Source organism: Miniopterus natalensis, chromosome 7, assembly GCF_054644295.1.
Source record: "Miniopterus natalensis isolate mMinNat1 chromosome 7, mMinNat1.hap1, whole genome shotgun sequence".
Lineage (NCBI taxonomy): Eukaryota > Metazoa > Chordata > Mammalia > Chiroptera > Miniopteridae > Miniopterus > Miniopterus natalensis.
This window is the reverse complement of record NC_142087.1, coordinates 38,573,514-38,595,101: the sequence shown is the minus strand read 5'-3', so window position 1 is coordinate 38,595,101 and position 21,588 is coordinate 38,573,514. Positions and strand designations below refer to the sequence as shown.

The window sequence follows — 21,588 nt, the reverse complement described above, 5'->3', positions numbered from 1 at the left end:
CAATATTCGTATGCCCATCTATGACCCCCATTTGATCCTATAGCTCTGTATGTCACCTCAAGATGTGGCACTTAGAAGATAAGCGATGGAAGGTGCCAGAAGAGGCCCCCTTCCTTCATCGAGTCCTTCCTTTGGGGTGTAAGGACTTACTTCTGAAAGACCTATTCGGAAGTAGGAGGCAGTGGTAGCTTTAGAACAGGTCTCAAATTCTTTTTAAAAAAAAAATTTTTAATTGATTTCAGAGAGAGGAAGGGAGAGGGAGAAAGAGATAGAAAACATCAATGATGAAAGAATCATTGATTGCCTCCTGCATGCCCCCTACTGGGCATCAAGCCCAAAACCCAAGCATGTGCCCTGACCTGGAATTGAACCGTGACGTCCTGGTTCATAGGTTGACACTCAACCACTGAGCCACATCGGCTGGCCAGGTCTCAAATTCTTTACCCTTCTCCCATCAACAGGCTGGGGTTGTTTCATGTTTCCTCCACTTGAATCTCTGCTGACTTCAGTAACTGGGTGGCCCACAGAGCATAGGAAAAGTGATACTGTGTGACCCTGGAAGACAACTCTACAGGGGAGCACAACTTCTGCCTCTTTCTCTGCAACATTCACGCTGGAGCCCTGAATTGCCATAGAAGCCATCTATCTTAAGGCTGCCATGCCATGAGGAGGCCAGGAGCCCACATGGAGAGACCACACAGAGTAATCCTGAGACCACATGAAGAGAGAGCCTGACCAGTCCCCAGCTGCCCAGACCACCCCTCTCCAGCTTCACCAGTGCCCTCACCCCAACTACCCCTTGGCCCCTCCCCAGCTACCCCAGCACCCCTCTCCCCAGCTGCTCCACCTCCAGCCCCCATGGACTGCAGCCTTAGACGTGACCACTCAATCAAGCCTCTCTTAAAATCCTGACCCACAGAAACCTAGATAGGTACACAATGAATGTTGTTGTTTTGAGCAATGAAAGTTTGCAGTGATTTCTTACACAAAAATAAACAACTGGAAGAGAAGCTGTGTACGAGAAAATAAAATGAGGCAATAAGAATGTGAAAACAAAAGAAATACGTATCTATGAGAATAGCAGCTTCACAGAGAATAGGACAAAACAGGTAAAATTGTCTGAAGGACAAGAATTTAGCATCGCTTACTTCCAAATCGTAACGAAGAGCTTAAGATGTCTCCAGCCTATTCATTTTGCCACACAAATTCAAGGAAAACTTAATATTTTAAATTGGTTGAGGCCAGTATAAAATAATAGAAAATTGGAAGAGAATCATTTTGAATAAATACGTGTAAGCACTAAGAGTAATTTCTACCACCGTTTCCAGGAAGGGTCTCTGCCTGACCTCGTTTAAGAAACAGCCAAGACTCAGTTGTAATGAGAAGCTCCAATTTACATGCAATTCTTGTTCTAAAAAACTTCCAAGATTTCCAGCCTTAAGAATGTGAAATTTGCCTGTTCTTTTCTTATTTACCCTGTCAATATGCTTAGCAAAACACTGTCTATTTGGATAGTACAATAATAAACTTCAACCTAGTTCTGGTCAGTTTTTAAGAAATTTTGGAGAAAAAACAACAGACATCCAAATTAATGAGGTTTTATAAAACCCAGCAAACAAGCAGCTCTTGTCTAAAGGTTTGCATAAAACAAAGGCGCTTCTGTGGTTATGTTCCCACAACAAAGTGCTACTTCCTAATTAAACCTACACAGAAAACAAAGCAGTTCTTCAAAAGGCAGCTTTATTTTCAACACCATAGGAAATGTTTCCTTTTTTGCAAAATATATTTAGTCTTCTAAAGGAGCATTAGAAATTCTTACAAATCTGACCACTCCCAGTCAAATTTTCACTCAGGTTTAAACATTTTTTAAAAGAGAATGCAAAGCACTGATTAATTTTCCTGTTTCTTGGCCAAAAAACACATTAGGTAGCACCCAGATCTACCAGTCACAGCAAAAGCATGAACAAGTGTTAAAACTCTGCCTTGACAGAGGAGGAAAGGACGCTTTGAGCCACAATGCAACCTGGGCAAAGAGGATAAGGGGAGGGGTTTAGGAAGAATCTGAACACTCCCACATCAGGAGGAAATTGTAAGAGCTCCTGCCAGTCTTCCTATAAAACCATAATGCAAGGGAAAACAACGATCAGAGACCAGGAATAAATGAGGTGAGACTGTCACATAGTGTAGAGGGAACCAGAAGCCCTCGCTTCCAATCCCAGATGCAGCACATGGAGCCACGTAACGCTGGGAAGCCAGTGAATGGCTTAGTGCTGCAATTTTCTTTCCTCCAAGGAGGAGAGCATCTATATCCCGGAGCTGGTGGGGAAAGCAGATGAAATCATATGGATATGGGGGAAAATGCTATGTATCATCTATAACCTATATTTATGTACATATATGCGTAGATTCCTATATATATGCTCCTCAACTTACGATGGGGTTTTGTCATGACAAACCATTGTAAGCTGAAAATATCATTAAGTGGAAAATGAGTTTAATACACTTAACCTACCAAACATCATAGGTTAGCTAGCATATCTTAAACAAGCTCAGAACAAATACCTCAGCCCACAGTTGGGCAAAGTCATGTAACACAAAGTTTATTTTATAACAAAGTGTTGAATATCTCATGTGATTTATTATGAGTATTTCACACCACTGTAAAGTTGAAATATTATAAGTCGAATCATCATAAGTGTGGGATCATCTATCTATATGAATTGTATATGAATATACAATACATAGATTGTGTATTCATATACATATATTCTATATACTATATATACTTCTATAAAACTGTATTATCAAATTCTATATTATTCTAAATTCTATACTACTAAATTCTAAATACCACATATAATCTATATACTTTATACAGATCTCTATTCATATACATACACATTGTATTTACATATTTGTAAACAATGTGTATGTATAGATTCCTATACAATACAGGCAATAAACATTCCTTTTTAAAGAGATACTCAAAATAAAAAAATAACCACAAACTTACAGTATAAAATTAATATGTACTCACTGCCTTACTTCACTGACATACTTATGAGATCAATTTTTTTTTACTGTCAAGTTATCACCCATAACAGAAAAACAACCAAAATGCCCAGCATGGGAACTCTTATGCAAGTGATGGGTAAGCCATATAGAAGAATACTGCTGCAACCTTAAAAATTATTAATAATGCATTTTAATTATATTGGGAAACGCTTATGCTATGAAGTTAACTAAAACATCAGGACAGAAGCACATACGTCACAAGTCTCAGCTGAAGGGATGGTATCGCCCAGTGATGCAGACAGAGCCCAGGCTCTTGAGCCTCAGTAAGTCCTTACCCTTGAGCAAGTTCCCTAACTCGGTTTCAGTTTTGTCATTTGTCAAAAGGAGATAATAACAGGACCAAATTCATGGGTGAGTATGACGATTCAATGACACCACCACCAGGCGCTGAGCACAGGGTCTGGCCCATGTTAAGTATGCAATAAATGGCACTGCAGCATTACTGAATGCACAGAAACATATCCAAAGTCTAAAAGTAATATGCCCATGTTGTTAGTGGTTGCTTCAGAATGAAGTGAAGGGATTGTAAGTGTTTCTGCCTCTTTACACTTACATGTACCTTCTACATATTTCTCTACAATGAGCCCATTTTACTTTTCTAACCAATAAAAAATAGAATTGACTTATGAATTCATTTTCTCAAAATCTGCTTAATTGCACTCCTTAGCTAATCCTATTAGTTAACTTCAATTAGATTGTATCAAGGCCTTATTTAAAGTTTCCCTTGGTGATAGCTGAAGGTCTTGGGGACTTCAAAGTCATCTGTGGATTGCAAACATGACAGAAAGAAACATTTGTTTAGCGTGAGGAATTTGTCAGGTGCTCGACTAGAAGCCACCCTTCATTCCTAATGCTATGGCATGCTACTTCGTAAATTAGGAAAACATATCACCCAGCTACACTTTGCACACCACACCATACAACCCAAAGGAATAATGCATACATACATAAATACATACATACATAGAACTGCTAACACTTTTTCTCCACCACCCTCCTTCTTAAAGTCACAGTACCAAGGTCTCACCCTATGGCAGTCTCTCAGCAGAGACCCAAGGACACCTAGTCTGACACCTGTATCAGAAGGCAGTCCATGATCTCAACATAAGAATTCTAAATTTTGCATTTTCATCCCAAAGTTTATCTAAAAACTTAATATAAGCATATTCAAGATCTGTATATATATATATATATATATATATATATATATATATACACACACACACACACAGTTCAGTGGTATTAAGTAATTCACATTGTTATGCAACCATATATATATATGAAAGTCCTTCATAACAAAATTCTGCTCCAGGATTTTAAAGCTGCATCTTTGTGTTTATGTCATTTCCCAGGTACAAGTGATCACCTACTGAGAAGGCAGTATTTGTGTGGGTTGCAAAGCAACTGCAGATCTACTTTTTTATACTCTGTTTTGTGGGGCTTTGAGTGGAGGACTAGCAGGAGGCTGAAGGGCTAGAGGAGGAAGGCAGGGTGGCTGGAGGAGGGAGGCAGGGGCTGGAGGAGGGATTGCTCCTCTCTGTACCTGCTGTTCCTGACCTGGCCATTCACACGCGACAGCAAATGGTGCAGTGCCCGGCCCCCCAGCACCCCCAAGGGAGCCTCCCCATCTCTGCTCAGGGGGGGCATTCCCTTCCAAGCCGCTAGGTGCAAAGAACCCCAGTCAGCTCCCCTAGCCCCTCCCCAGCCCTTGGTATCTCAGGGTGACCTTGGCGCTCCCGTTTCCACATTTCCCACACTGTAACCAGTTCTACGAGCTAGATACGTCCCTTTAAACGTGCGGTGTGGTTTCTGCTTTCCTGACTGGACTCTGGCTGATACACAACAGCATGTATTTCACAATATATTAACTTTTAAAAACTGTGGTAAAATACACATAACACAGACATTACCATTCTAGCCATTTCCGAGTGCACAGTTCAGCGGCACTGAGTAATTCACCTTGCTGTGCAACCATCACCCCAGCCACCTGCAGAACTTTCTTATCTCCCCAGACTGGACCTCTGCACCATGAACCAGTAACTCCTCGTTCCCTGTCCCCCGGCCCCCGGCAGCCGCCACTCCAACTGCGGTCTCCACGGACAGTGCTGTTCTAGGTGCTTCACGTAGTGGAGTCGCACAGCATTCGTCATTGTGCCTGCTTATCCCCCTGAGCATGTTTCCAAGGACTATCCATGAATGCCATGGATCAGAACTTGCTTCCCTTTAAAGGCAGAATCATGTCGCATTCTACGCGTATACCATATTTCGTTTATCCGTTCATGGTCGGACACTTGGGTTGCTTCTACCTTTCAGCTACTGTGAACAGTGCTGCTATGACACGGGTGTGCAAATATTTCTTCAGATTCCTGCTTCTTTGAGGATATACATGGAAGCGGGAATGTTGGATCGCATGGAAATTCCACGTTTCCCTTTCTGAGGAATCACCATAGCACCGCATCACCTTACACTCCCACCAGCAAGGCACGAGGCCGCAACTTCTCCACATCCTCACCACCCCTTATTTTCTCTTTTTAAATTTTTTATAATAGCCATGCTAACGGGTGTGAAGTGGTATCCCATTGTGGTTTTGACTTTCATTTCCTTAATTATTAAAGATGTTGAGCATCTTGTCATCTGCCCAGTGTATTAACTTTTAAAATAGTGTGTCTCAAACTGGACATCCTTCGGGTCTTTTATTGAGAAACTCTATCATAAGACATATCTAGTAATATAATTATCGGGGCCTAAAATGATGTTGACAATTATACAATTGAAGATCCATCAAACGTGCATGCTCTCTCTCTCAAAATGATTTCTCTAAAATTCTAAGTTGCCATGAAAGGTCCCTGACTCACTGTAGTGGTTGGTATATGCTCTACTACAGAAAAAGCTCTTAGGTCACCTGACAGTGAGAAATAGTTCATTATTGGAGACCACCCACATGTATGTTAGTTTTATGTTTGTTAAAGTGACTCTTCAGCTTTATTTTTCTGAAAACGAAAATACCACATTCATTCAATCACCATAAATTTTTTATAGAAGTAAGATATTACTAAATACCTAACAGTGTTAATTCTAAAATGTTGTGAGTCAATGTAAAAAATGAGCAGCAGGCACTATTTGGAAGAAGTAGAGAAATAAATCTAATCATTCCTGCTGTAATATGTTACTAAAGCAAACACTCTGTAATTAAATCTTACTGCAAACCACACAACACTTAGGGGCTTTCTGATAACACCACTTTTTATCTTTCCTTCAGTTTATTTTTCTGAGCCAAACATTATACACAGAAGCCAAAAAATGGCATAATTTCAATGGTGTGATCAGCTAGAGAATCAAGAATGGGACCCATGTCTCCAGCATTTGCCAACACAGAATGAAAGTGACTAATTTGATCATAAACCTCAGGAGCTGACATATTATTAACACAGGAACACATTTACAACATGAAGTTGTTATGACTGCTAATTATATTAAAGTCTGTCTATAATTTTACTTTAGAATCTATACTTTAATTTTACATTTTTACATTTTACAAGCCAAAAGGCTTGTTTGTTGGTTGTCATCTTTTAATTAGGCTGTAAACAAAAAAGAGGAGGAGCATGTGAAAAAAAAGCATTTATTAACACTACAGTTATTTGCTCAGAGCCTCAACTCTGCGAGTGCCTGGGCAGGGAAGACAGGATAAAACCCGCAGTAAATGTGAACAGGGAGGGGGAGGGCAGGGGTCAGTATCATTAAAAAAAATTTGGAGGACAATTCAGATTAGAAGGAATTTAAGAAGCATAACAAGGAAATGCAATGCATGTTTCTTATCGGATCCTGGTTTGGAGAAAAAAAAGAAATCTATAAAATACATTGGTGGATAAATTAGGAAAACTGGATGTGAATGTAGAAATAGTTATTAGGAAACTACTGGAAATTTTGTTAGAGGCGCTGATGGCATGGTGCCTATTCAGAACAAATGTCCTATTTTTGGGAGATACAAAAAAATACTGTGTTGGTACAATGTCACAATGACTGCATTTAGCTTGAAAAGTGTTCAGCAAGATAAAAAAAACATAAAACAATGTTTAAAAATCCCTAAACCTCAGGGGAGGGTACATGCATACCACAATATGTAATACTCTTACTACACAATAAAAAATATCCATAATATAAAGGCTCAATAAATAAATACATCTGAGAAAGGTTTGCTAAGATGTAAGCATAATGCAATTGTTTTAAAAACTAAAAGCACAACAGAGATTTTACATTGTGTAAAAGGTAAAGAAATTACTGAGCATGAATTATTTTAAATAATCTTAATTTAGAAGCTTATCTTAAAAACTCTGGAAATTACCTAGAGGTTTTTAACTATATGTACAGCTGACCCTTGAACAACATGGGTTTTAACTCAATAAATTCCTGTACTGTTTTTGATCCATGGTTGGAAATCTATAGATGCAGAGGGCCAACTGTATGCATTGTTCTAACACCATTTATATAAGGAAACTTGAGCAATTGTGGACTTCAGTTTCCAAGGGAGTCCTGGAACCAATCCCCTATGGATACTGAGGGTGGTTAAGTTTTTGTGAAGTCAAAAATTATATGCAGAGTTTCAACTGTATGGGGGTTGGTGCCCCTAACCCCTGCGTTGTTCAAGAGTCAACTGCACATGCCTGTTTTTAAAATATGCCTTAAAGACCTAAAACTGATGCCCTGTGGAATTTCTCAAGCTGACTCAGTTTCCCTGGAGGATGAAGTCAAGCATGACATGTTACAAGACAAAGGACAGTCTAACATGCATTTGGAGTCAATACATAAAATATCCAACTGTTGCTTTGGCCAAACTCATATAATCACATTTCTAATAATCAAAATGGTTACACTTTTTCCCTTAAAAAAGGAAATGAAAATGTGATGGGAAAATCAAAATTTCCTGCAGAAGCATCCTTCCCACTGAAATAAAAACAAAGTCCAGCCCGGCTGGGCGTGGCTCAGCAGTTGACCATTGACCTAGGATCCAGGAGATCAAGGTTTGATTCCTGGTCGGGGCACATGCCCGGGTTGCGGGCTTGATCCCTGGTCGGGGCGTGCAAGAGGCAGCTGATCAATGACTCTCTCATCACTGATGTTTCAACTCTCTCTCTCCCTCTCCCTTCCTCTCTCTGAAATCAATAAAGATATATTAAAACAACAACAACAACAAAAACAAAGTCCAGGGTTGCCCTGGCCGATGTGGCTCAGTTGGTTGAGGGTCATCCCATGCACCACCGAGAGGTCACCGGTTCAATTCCAGTCAGGGCACATGCCCGGGCTGCAGGCTCAATCCCTAGTAAGCGGCATGAAGGACACAGGCGATCCATGTTTCTCTTTCTCTCCCTCTCCCTCTCTCTCTCTAAAATCAATAGAAATGTATTTAAAAAACAACAACAAAACAAAAAACAAAGGCCAGGGTAAAAAGGGCATTCTTTCTTTTTCTCTAGGTGGGTTTGAAAATATTAAAGCATAACATTAATTCAGGACATATGGCTGAAAATCATCAGAAGTGTTATTTTACTTATGTAATACTATGAACCAAAGCTTGGAAAAATGTCTCCTGAGCTGCACATGTTGGTTCTTACCTTATTATAAGAGATCAAAAGTTCCTTGTGCATGAATATACACAGAATTGCCATGTCTTATCCTTAAAATCTTGCACATTTTAAACTATCAGTTATTCAAAGAATTATAATGATTTGTCATTAAATCCCCCAAATTCCTATTACAACTCTGTAGTGCACATTTCAACTATTTGTCTCAACTGACATTTCACGTGATATTGTGTTAACAAGAGAAACTGAATGGAAATAAATAAGAATATTATGCAATGGTGTTTCTTGAAAATTGAAATCAGAAATTGTGACCCTAACTGCATCTCTCATTTTCATCCCCTCCACTCAGATATTTATTTCCTATTCCCAGGAATTTGGGGGCAACCAGGGCCCCTACCATATTTTTCTCCATTCTACTACGTGGTCTGGAAGCAAATCAAGAGGATGCAAGTGTGGCCTAAGCCAATTATACTTTGCCTTTCCCAACTCAAGCTGAAGGCTTGCTCACAGAAGTGCTGGACAACTCCACCTTACTCATGGCCCTCACAGACAGCATGACAAGGGTGAGGCGTGGTCAAGAGATTTAACACTCTCCCCTTTTGTTTCCAAACCTTATTTTCAACAGTAACTTTGCACAATGATAATAGCAGGATAGTAAGCTTGAAAGGGAGAAAATGCATGGATTTTGTAGCCCCACACCACCCACAATGTGTCTGTCGACGTCTGGCACCCAGCCTGACATAGGATCTTGAATGAATGAGGGTACCCTACTGACCCAGCTTTTAAGAACATCAAACCCCATTGAAAGAAGTTCACTCGTTTTCTCAGATTTCTGGGAGTGAGAAATGGACTACTTCTGTATATCACTTAACTTCACCTGGTGGGAAAACAGCGAGAACAGAATGTAAACATGGTTAAAGATCAAGGCAGACTTGCCCAAAGGTCATCAGAAGACAACTTAGCAACCCACAGACTTTCTTCAATGGTTCTTGCCTTACTTACCTGTCTTAAGTCCAGAGTGATTGTGACCCAGTGATATTCTCTCCCATTTTGAATACTGGGACTTTGCCACCAGTTATTGGTACCATCTATCGCGTTTGATATTGGATGGCGTTCTGTTAAAAGAAAATAGAAACATAATGCCCTCTAGGTCCATCCATGTTGTCACGAATAGCATGATTTTACTCTTTTAATGGCTGAGTAATATTCCATTACATATGTACCATATCTTCTTTATCCATTCATCTATTGATGGGCACTCAGGTTGCTTCCAAATCTTAACTATTGCAAATAATGCCGCAGTGAACGTAGGGGTGCATATTTCTTTTCCAATTAGTGTTTTGGGTTTCTTGAGATAAATACACAGAAGTGGAATTTCTAGGTCAGATGGTAGTTCTATTTTTAAATTTTTGAGGACTTTCCATACTGTTTTCCATAGTGGCTGAAACTAATATATTTCATGTCAACTGTAATTAAAAAATAAAATAATAAAGAAAATATAAACATGCATACCTCCCAGCTTTGGTTTTAAATTTTTTTAAATTTAAACTTCTAAACTATATGCTAGAGGAAGTGAATAGCAGTGAAGGTGAACACAATGTTCATGGTTTTCTAATAAAAGTCTTCACAATCATTTCAAAAAGTATAAATCCCTATGGGTACTTCCAAATAGAAGGAGCAGCACTTGCCTTTGGGGTTGGCACTGTGGCCATCACAGATGCGGCACTGCGGGTTCCGCACAGGCCGGCCTGGCACGTGCTCCACAAGTTTGCAGAACATCTCAGGCCCCTTCTCACCACAGGTGGCATTGGTGATGATGTGAGCATTGCTGGCGAGATTGAGAATGGCAGGAAACAGGCCTGAAAGGAAAAATTCACCAAATCAGCTCAGCCACTTGAGCTCAAAAGGATAGGATTACTTCATCTCACTTTTCAGGTGAATCAAAGAGAGATTGTAAATCTATGTGCTGAGTGAAGGAAGTCTTACACTAAAGCAGTTTCATTTATATGAAATTCTAGGACAAGAAAAACTCATCTATGAGAAATAACTCTGAACAGCAGAGGGTGGAGATTGACTGTGAAGGGACAAAGGGCACCTTCTGGGGTAATAAAATCATAGAGTGCAATTGTGAAAAATCATAGCATGCATGAGGTTTGGGTAGATTAGTACGTTCTGCTATATGTAAGTTTTACCTCAAACAATTAAAAATAGTCAAAAAATGTTGGTGTAAATGCTGAACAGTTTAGGAGCAAAGTGTACTTTGTCCTTCAACTCACTTTGAAATGTATCAAAAAATAAGCTGGAATGATGGATAGATAGAGACAGGAACAGGGACAGTCAGGTGATAAAGAAAGTGGAGTAAAATGTTCACTGTAGAATATCAGTAGGAAGGCAGATGTTCACTGTACAATTCTTTCTACTTTTCTGATAGAAACTTTTCATAATGAAATGTTGGGAAAATAGGTTTTAAGAAAAGTTTGAAATGATCCAATGCACATATATGCCAATGAAATCCAAACACCTTTCACTTAAAAGAAGAGCATCCATTTTCTACCCACTTAGTTCTGGTTGCCTCTGCTAGTACTTACAAGGTCTTCCCATCATTACCTAGGATATTTCTCTCTCCTCTTTCATTCTTGCCTATTTTCTTTGGTGAATAAAACTTGAGAGCACAAAGATCCGGTTTTCAAAATTATCTTCAATTCAGTATTAATCTTTGCCTTTGTACAGTCCTTTTGTCTCCAGTGAATTTTATCTTTAAGCAGCTAGGCCAAGTTATTCAGAAAACAATTTTTGGATGACTGTGAGAAAAATTATCCATCAGTTTCTTTAGAGATTTGGCTTTATCTTGGTACAAGAAGATAATAGCAGTGAGATTCTATGAAGATGCAGAAAGTACAGTGTACTCGATGTTGAAGAGGCATTCTGCATGAAAGGGCACTGTGAACTGAGAGGGTATTGAGAGGAGGGGTCTTAGCTAAGTAGGGGGGTTTCTAATTTACTAGAACTTGATCTTCAAAGATCACAGAAGATAATCTTTTCTTTATAAAGAATATAGAGTCAATATTATTTCTGAAATATTTATTTTCCAGTGAAATATTTTAAAGCACAATACAATTTTAGTAATATAGAAGGGATTCATGTCTTCAATTTTGACTTTTTTAGGTACTGCTTAATCTTTTCAAAAATCTTTATTATAAATATTTTAATAATTTAATTTATAAAATAAAATTGATTTTTGTAAGAGTTGCTGCACTAAGAAACTAACCAGGCATCTAGCTAAAATTTAACTTATTAGGTAGTCTTTCAAAGATGTTCCATATAAAACAGAGCTATCTATTAGTAGTTCTATCATAGTAGCATGACCCCATTAAAGTCAATAGGCCCCTAGTCTCTCAATAAAAAAATAAATGAATATTTGTATTTTAGAACATTATTATTAATTTTGAAGCATAACACAGACACATCATATACTGTTTAATATGTTATATATATTTTCATTTTTAACTTAAAGTTTTTATTTTCATCATATTTCTTTAAAGGGATTTCTTTTTTAATCAAAAAGGTTTTATGAGAAAATAGACGAACCTTTACATTTAATTATACAGTTCCACAAATAATTTATTATTATTATTATTTTTGTTCATCCGCACCCTAGGATATTTTTTCCATTGATTTCTTAGAGAGAGTGGAAAAGTGGGGTGAGACACAGAGGGAGAGTCATCGATGCGAGTGAGACATTGATTGGTTGCCTCCCCACTGGGGCTGGGGATGGAGCCTGCAACCGAGGTACGTGCCCTTGACCAGAATCAAACCAGCGACTCTTCAGTCCAGAGGCTGGTGCTCTAACCACTGAGCAAACCGGCTAGGGCAGTATTGCTTTTACTCCTCAACTGAGGACATGCTTAGAAAGAGGAGGAGAAAGAGAGAGAAACATCCATCAGATGCCTTCCCTAGGTGCCCCTGACCAGGATCCAATCAGCAACCTTTTCAACACTCAACTGAACCACTCGGGCTGGGCCCAAATTATTATTTTTATCAACCACTAGACACTTACACTTTATGGAATGATCTACGTCTGCTTTTGTTTCTTTAAATCCTCACCTGAGGATATTTTTTCTATTGCTTTTCAGGGAGAGTGGAAGAGAAAGAGAGAGAGAGAGAGAAACATCTATGTGAGAGAGACACATCGATTGGTTGCCTCCCACATGCGCCCAACTGGGGCTGAGGCTCAAGCCTGTAACCGACAATTGAACCTGGGACCCTTCAGTCCGTGGGCCGACGCTCTAGCCACTGAGCCAAGCCAGCTAGGGCGGAATGATCTACTTCTTGAAGTGACATGTAATACCTGGGAGTGATATTTACATGGCAGGAGGAGCTGATATTTATTCTGTTTGACACTGAGGTAAATATTCATTTTCGCCATCCTTTATGACCATAATATTTTAGTTATCCGGTTCGAACATATCTTATGAGTTAATAACTGAAAATACAATATGCTTCTAAACTGTGGTGCTTTATCCAAATAGCTAAGTGACGTTTTCCTGGCTCTGTATCACATGTATAAATTTAGATTTGCAGTACAATCAACTCTCTCCATACCCTTCTCACAGGCTAGTCAAGCGGGGAAAATAAGTCAAGGTCGCAGGAACTGATTTAACAATGCATTTCCCTATCAAAAAATACCTTACCAGTTAACTTAACAAATGTTTCCACTTTTTCTCAATTCTCCCCCTCCAGTTGCTCCACATCAAGACAACTCCCTGCCTCCTGCCCAGGGCTCCCTCCCACCCAGGAGGCCTTGAGTGATGGGGCTGGAGCGGGAGGTGGAGGGGACAGGGCAGTCCTGAGGGCTCCAAGCTCTCTGCACTCAGGAGTCTATGCTCTGAGTCGCTGAGGGAGAGGTTAAACCCTGTGAACGTAAAAACACAATTTTGGTGAATAATACCTTGATTATACGAATTGGCATCTGGTAGTTCCTGCACTAGAAAGGTTTTAAAGAACTTCCATATTTCCTTGCTAGTATTCTAAATATGCTTTTAATTGTTAAAAAAAAACCACATAAATTCCTTTGTTAGCATGGCTGTGTAGAAAAAAAATCTTTAAATAATTTCAAAAACATATTCTGGTTATCTTTTATTAAAACGAAATAAATCTTTCTTCTCAGATATACTAGTATTTCAATAAATACTTCACTAAAGATTATTCCTTACATATTACACTTACTCTTCATAGTTATAGAATAGTTACTATTCCTTGTGGCATATGACCACATCTGTTAGATGAAAGTAAGTTAGAAATATGTACTGGAGAAAACATGTCCTAAAAATAATTTTTTTAAAAGTTCCTCAGGTTGTGGAATCATTTCAAAGACAACTGGGATATTTCATTAAAGGAAAACTATGTGAGTTTCAAGTAGAAGGAAAGCTAGGAAATCAAAGGGTGAGAAAGGGCGCTGGGATCAAGAACCTACCAAGAAATTTTTTATATATTTAGGTGCCTATATTTTATATATTTAGGTGCATATATATTTATAAGGGTTATTTCCTCCTTTTGGATTGATCCCTTTAGAATTATGTAGTGACTTTCTTTGTCTCTTGTTATGGTCTTTATTTTGAAGTCTATTTTGTCAGAAATACGTATTGCTACCCCAGCTTTTTTTCATTTCCATTTGCATGGAATATTTTTTTCCATCCCTTCATTTTCAGCCTGTGTGAATCTTTTGCTCTCAGATGGGTCTCTTGTAAGCCAGGCAAGGAAAGACAAATATCACATGACCTCATTTATATGTGGAATCTAAAGAACATAATAAACTGATGAACAAAATAGATTCAGTGACACAGAAGCATGGATCAGACTCACAAATCTCAGAGGGAAGGTGGGGGTGGGGATAGATTAACGGAAGAATCTACTGCATATATGCGTAACCCATGGACACAGACAATAGTGTGGTGAAGGCCTGGAGAAGTGAGTGGGTGTAGGGGTGGGGGAAGGGGTCAATGGGGAAAAAAGGGGACACCTGTAATATTTTAGAAAAAAAAGGAACCTACCAAGAACAAAAGTTTGATTTTACACAAAAAAAATCAAAGGCAGAAGGAGGGCTGTTGCAGGACACATATGACAAATTTTACCATCACTTAGCTGTCACTTAATAAATTAGATTATACATTTTTGTTGAGAGATATTATTTACTTTAGTTAATGCTACTGTAATACTAATTTGTGCTTTCTCCCCATTCAGGACACACAATGGAATCATTTTTCTATCCCTGTATTTAACCTGTAGGTAAGGACTTTATAAGGCCAAACTCCATCGAGCATGAAATAAATTCCTTCTCATTCACCAGTAGATTTTTTTTTTTTTTTTAATCCTTTCTTCACAGCCTGAGCACATTTGTTTTTCTTAAATGCATTTCAGGGCCACATTAATCTGCTGGAAATTCCTTTATTACTGTTAGATGAAAAATTGCCATGAAGCTGACAAAAATGCTACTACACACAAATACCAAAGACTTCAGCTGTGAGACTTCCAGATAGTTGAATAACACATTTTTAGAGGTTTCTGGGTTTTTCACAGTAGAAAATATTTTCACCATCTTAAAAAGAGAGTATCTAAAATGCTGACTAGCGACTTCTTTATCAATATTTCTCAAATGATTCAGGGCCAATGGCTCAGGACCTTAATAATGCATTTGTGTGCAAGAGAAGCAAAAGTTTTTCTCTAATGAGCTCTTTTCTATTTTGCAAAAAAACAAGTTCTACAAAATGTTATTTGCCTAATCCATAATCATTGTGATATTCTGGGGGGAAAAATGATTTGCAATTCTTAGTTAAAGGATCTGAGGTAAGCACAGCCAGCATGTCTTAGCGGTTGGCACAGACCTATGATCTAGGAGACTGAAGTTCGATTCCCAGTCAGGGCACATGCCCGGGTTGTGGGCTCGCTCCCCAGCAGGGGGCGTGCAGGAGGCAGCTGATCAATGACTCTCATCATTGATGTTTCTCTCTCTCTCTCCCTCTTGCTTTCTCTCTCTCTAAAATCAATAAAAATATACATATTTTAAAAAAGGATCTGAGGTGACATTTCAGGTTATTTTTCACAGGATGAAATGAAAGATTATGAATATTTTATATGATTGAATAATAAAAGTGGCTTCTGGTATCAGGAGTCTTTGTTCTGATAAACAGTCAAAGCTACTTGTTCAATCAACGGAGAAATTTGAAAAATAGGAATTAAACTTTCCGAATTGAGAAATTTGTGATTTTTAAAAAACATTCATATTCTTTCTTTCTCCTCCTTATACCCAACTCTCACTTGCTTAATCCCACCCACTTGTCATATAAATATCTATAAATTGACTAGAGAAGAAGACTGGTATTGCAAATAAATGATTCCAAGATAAAATATCAAAGTATTTTACTAACATAATTTTAAGATATTCTAATAATATTTAAGATATTCTAATGACATGAATTTCAGGCGGATGCATGAATTCATATTTGTTAACATATCCATACGAGTCATGAAAAGCAGGTGAGAAAGTTGGATGAAGTTCAGTGAATTTTTAATGAGAAGCTCTTAGGTGCAGAGCACTATGCCAGGCCCCTCCCTGGGACACCAAGGTAAAGAAGCTGGTCTAGTCCTACCCAAAGGCTCTCACTATCAGGAGGGAAAGAGACATCTACTCACAGATTCTGAGGAGTATAATATTAAAAATGCAGCAATACTTAAAAATAGATTAGAGGAGAGAATCTAGAATAAGAAATTCAGTTAGGAATAAGCCAAGCAGAAGTATGATGGCATGTGCTCAGGCAAGAGCAGGTCTAAAATCCTTAAATGGCTCCTCATTGCTCCTCAAATCGATTTCAATTTCCTTCCTTTGCACCTTTCATATATCTGTTCATTCCTTATTCATCCTTCAAGCTAAGCCTAGGTCTTTTCTGACCTCTATGCTAATATAAATGTTCTTTCGTCCTGCATGCCCTTTCCCTGCACTTACCATTTACACACAGACTGTTAATTTGCTGACCAGTCTCGCCCCAATTCTCCCCTTGCTATCCTTGTCCAAAAAATATAAACAACTCTTGATTAACATGTGAGTCCCTTCAGGGCAGAATCCTGTCCTGTTTGCTCTAGGTCAGCCTCTGGCCCATGTGAATGCTGCATTTCTGAGGCCTGAATGAAAAAAGAGCAAATGAATGAAGAAATGTCCTCTCACAGTCCTAGATTGCCAGCAAGTGCACAGAACCAGGAGCCTAAATCTAGACTCCCATCCTGGTTCCAACATTAACCAACAATGTGTCTGGGCAAGTCAGCCTCTAGGAGCCTCTAGGTCCTCAATTATTGAGTACTTCTATGAGCTCATTTTTCTCAGATACTTTGATTCTAGAATTTTACTTTAATAGACTACCATGAAAATTTGCCCACCATTCTCTCTCTCACTATTTGGAAAATTAGTTAAAAATAGCTTTTCTCCATTTAATGAATGAACAGAATGGCAAAGAGAGTTAATTCATCAATTCTTTGACCTTCTTGGATAAAATAACCAAATAGAAATGTAAAGTGGCATTATTTTCTTTGCTTATTTGCAAGTCACTCTTCAGAACATCTACCTAAGAGGAGCAGAAGAAAAACAACTGATATTTCATACAACCTTGATCCTAGCTAAAGAACCCTCAGGCTGGCTTTGCTCCCAATCTATGCTTGTGACAGTTGCCCTCCTTGATTCTTGCTTGCTCCTCAATGACAAATACAAGACAACAGGCCACAAACAGAGTTGCTCATGCTAAACCCCATGTCACCAAACCAAAACTTACTTACAGTTTCTGGCTCTCCCAGAAATGGAATCTTAAGCCAGGAAAAATCTAACACGGGAGGGTTTTAAATGAGGGTGACTGGAGTCTCCTGTAGATATGGAGCCCTTGCAGCCAGACAGAAGCACTAGCTAGAGAATGGCTGCCTTATCCCCTCGTCCCTGCCCCTAAAAGAAAAAGAAAGAGAGAAAGAGAGAGAGAGAGAGAGAGAGAGAGAAAGAGAGAGAGAGAGAGAGAGAGAAGGGAGGGAGGGAGGGAGGGAGGGAGGAAGGGAGGGAGGGAGGGAGGGAGAGAGGGAGGGGAAGGAAGGAAGGAAGGAAGGAAGGAAGGAAGGAAGGAAGGAAGGAAGGAAGGAAGGAAGGAAGGAAGGAAGGAAGGAAGGAAGGAAGGAAGGAAGGAAGGAAGGAAGGGAGAGAGAATACTTGGGTTTGGACTAAACCAATTTAATCATTGATGGCTGTTAGTAAAAGAAAAGCTTTCTAGAGATTCCAAGGTGCTTTCCAGCATAGTGAGAAAAGGGGACAAGAAGGGAGAGAAAAAGCCCCCCACAAACAGGAAGGTAAAAGCCAAATCCAAATTCCTGAGAGTCTGGCCTTTAACACAGTTGGTTTTATTTTTCTCACATGGAAAAATGAAGAGAAGATTAATCTCTGAAAAACCAGGAGTGGCGAGTGAAAGTCCTTAGCGGGGTTTTGCTAGACTTTTATTTCCATAGCAATGGGCTCAAGGTGTCCTTGACAAGACAGGTTTTCACTGTGAGATAAAGAAGCCTAGGAGCCAGCGTGGCACAAACACTGTCTGCAGAAAACAGGGCTTATCAGGGCTCCCCTACTCCTCCCACAAAGGCTGTTAAATACTTATATTCCACAACACTGCAGTTTTTAATTCAGCGTAGAAGTGCTGTTGCAGAGACAAATATAATTCATTCATCATGAAGTGTTTTTCTCTTTTGTTGCCAAAAAATTTAACTTGTTATTGAAGGGCAATGATTTAAATAATTTTACCTGATCAAAATCATAATTGCACATAGACAATCCACAAAGTCACCTTAAAGTTCACATGTATTTTAAAATTTTATATCCTTCCCATTGCCTGGAAGAACACTGCCCCTCCTCACTCCTTCTAAATCCTTACAGGAGTGAACTCCACTTAAAGGAAAGTCAAAAAGCAAGGACAGCCTTTAAACTGAGTATGACCAGCCCTGTTGAATTACAATGAAGTTTCATGATATGTTATCATTTATATGATATAAACGTTTGTACTGTTTATATCATTTTTTAAATACCTAAAAACATCAATTAATTCAACATTTTCATATTAGCCCAAACGCTTCCCCAAAACCAACTTTTTGACAAAACCTTCCAGGTCTTAGTTATTTCTTCCCCTTTCCTCTGCCACTTCTGGGCTCTGTGGTATAGATTTTACTTGCTTATGCTTTAAAAACTTTGGCATCCCCGTTCAGGAATGTGCCCAGGGCTGCTTCATGGGTGTGTGACCAGTATAGTCACTCTTGGTTTAATGCTCTGCTGAAACCGTTGTGAAATTTTTCAGAATTTAAACAAGGGGCCCCACATTTTCATTTTGCACCAGCGCTTCGGATCATGTAACTGGTCCTGGAAGTGCCTAGTGGTAGCTTCAACCGAGGATGGTTCTCACAAAGGTCTAAGTAGCTCTGATGAAATCGCCTCGCATTCAAGCTGGCATCACAGCCTCTAACTGAACACCAGTACAATGACCCCATGGTGGCTGGGTCGACGACTACAGCTCCTTTTATTCCACTGCGTATCTAGAGGGACATTTTACAACAAAGAAATTATTCGAGCTATCTTTCACCTTAGAGACCAATAATAGACAGATATTTAACAACTAAACACTCCCATCAAAACTACAGAGTTAAATTATCTTGGTATCATTCTAACACTGGGATAAATAACACTGCATTTTCTCAGTTCCAGTAGCCTTGTCATTTTTTTCTAAAACTGGACTGCCTCTTTATATAGATACACACATTTAATATAATAGTTTTCCTTTTTTAAAAAAAAAACAGACAAAAAGCTGTTACTATGTCAAGGACATATATAATACTTGTATTCACTGTCTCCAGTTCCTTGCCTCACAATTGCCTTTCACTCAACTTCAGTTGGAATTCTGTTCCTTTAAATCACTAAAATTGCCATTTTCAAGGTCTCCATTAACTTCCATTTTGTCAAACCTAACATGCAGTTTACCTTCAGTTTACTTGACCTCACAATAGCTTTTGTCAAAAATAATCTTAATCTCTTTCTTAAACACTGTCTTCTTTTGGCCTCCATTGCACTATAGACTCACAGGTTTTCCCTCTGTCACACAACTTGTCAGTCTCTGCTAGTAATGTGGTAGGCAGTTAGACAGACATGAGCAGAGCAAGGATGACGTGCCAGGTACAGGTGGTCACCAGAGTGGAAAGATCTGGGTGCCTAAAAGGAGCAAAACTGAGAAAGCAATGACCTCATCCCCAGGGTAACCTTTCCTCCCTCAGCATATCACTGGTCATGCAGTTTAGGGCCCCTGACCTTTCCTCTCTAGGGATAACTTCTAGGCCTCCATTGTATTTCAGTTCCAGGTCCAGAAAAGCAGCAAAACCGGGTAGGTGATGCCAGGACCATCGTCACTGACTAATGACCCCACTGCTCTGGTGCCGACCAATCAGTGGAGACCAGGACCAAGAAAGAGCACACTTGGAAAGCTATGAAAATTCTATTGAGGTCCTCCCCTGAGACTTCCCCTAAGATTCCTGCCTACAAGAAATAAAAAAACCTCTGGACAAAGGACCCAGTGTGTACTGAGCCATTCCCTTCCCCCTCTTCTTCCCCCACAGGCTTGTATCTCCTAAACTCTAAGGGTCCCCATGAGACTTGCAACCACGGGAGCAGTGGGCAGTGGCAGCTCATCCCTGGCTAACCCCCTGAACCTGTCTCCAAGGCCCTCTTCTCTGACTTCCCAGTGAGCTAAAGCAGCTCAGCCTAGGCTCTCCTGTTAATTCTCTATGTTAAGCCTTTCCTTGTTTCGTTGTCCTGAGTGTGCTTTTGCTGCGGCCAATAAAAACTCATGCTTGCTTCACAGCACTTTGTCTCTTGACTGAACTCTTTCCTTCAAGAAGACAAGAACCGAGGTCTCGTCTTCACTCCAGTAACGGTTATCCTAGAGTTCTCCATCTGAACTGATTTCCTTGGAAAGCAGAAGACTGTCCATTCACCAAACAGGTGCATTCTCATGGGGAAAGTGGGAAGAAGTGTGCTTTCCCAAAAAGACACCTTCAAAAACTAGAGAAGCAACATAACATATATTGGGTGGAGAGGACACACACTTGGGTTTCCCACCCCATGCACCCAACACTTCCTTCTTCTTTTTTTTAAATCCTCACCCGAGGATATTTTTTCCATTGCTTTTCAGAGAGAGTGGAAGAGAGAGAAAGAGACAGAGAAACATCGATGTGAGAGAGAGACATCAACTGGTTGCCTCCCCATGTGCCCCGACCAGGGCTGGGGATCCAGCCTGCAACCAAGGTACGTGCCCTTGGCCTAAATTGAATCAAGGACCCTTCAGTCTGCAGGTTGATGCTTTAACCACTGAGTCAAACTGGCCAGGGCTCTTCTTTAATATTAGCAATTCTAATTTAGGTAATGATATCAAAAGGTATCATGCTTGTGGAAAGTGGATACACTGGCTCATGGACTTAGTGGAATCTCAACAGTGGCCAAAGTAAAACTAGCACAAATTTAATAAGGATAAATGCGAGACCTTTACTTTTCCCCCCAAACCGCTCTGCAAGCATAGCACAGTCTTGGCAAAGGTGGAAAAGACATTACAGTTCCTGGTGATAGAAACACACAGTATGAGAACAGTGTTATGAAAAATGTTGACTTGATCTAAGGTTGAATTAAAAATGCTGCACTATTAGAGAGAGAGGAAGATGACCCTTAGAGGCTACAAACTGAATAACTATGACTAAACTATGCACAAGACATTTGAATGTCATTCTGTGCTCTAGTTTGCAAAGAGGAAGTTGAGAATTCCAGCAGTGCTTTTCAGACTTCATTTATACAAGTCACCTGGAGATGTCATTAAAGTGCAGATTCTCATTC

At 39.5% G+C, this 21,588-nt stretch overlaps 1 protein-coding gene across 1 annotated transcript in view; it reads right to left on the bottom strand.

The window, feature by feature from the left end:
* Window positions 1-21,588, bottom strand: part of LAMA1 (laminin subunit alpha 1) — a 134,344-nt gene that overhangs the window by 100,303 nt on the left and 12,453 nt on the right. Inside the window, exons 2-3 of the mRNA XM_087819301.1 lie at window positions 10,340-10,510; window positions 9,654-9,766 (exon numbers count right to left, since the gene is read on the bottom strand). Of these exons, the coding sequence (XP_087675427.1) occupies window positions 9,654-9,766; window positions 10,340-10,510 (284 nt within the window). The remainder of the gene's footprint in view (window positions 1-9,653; window positions 9,767-10,339; window positions 10,511-21,588) is intronic.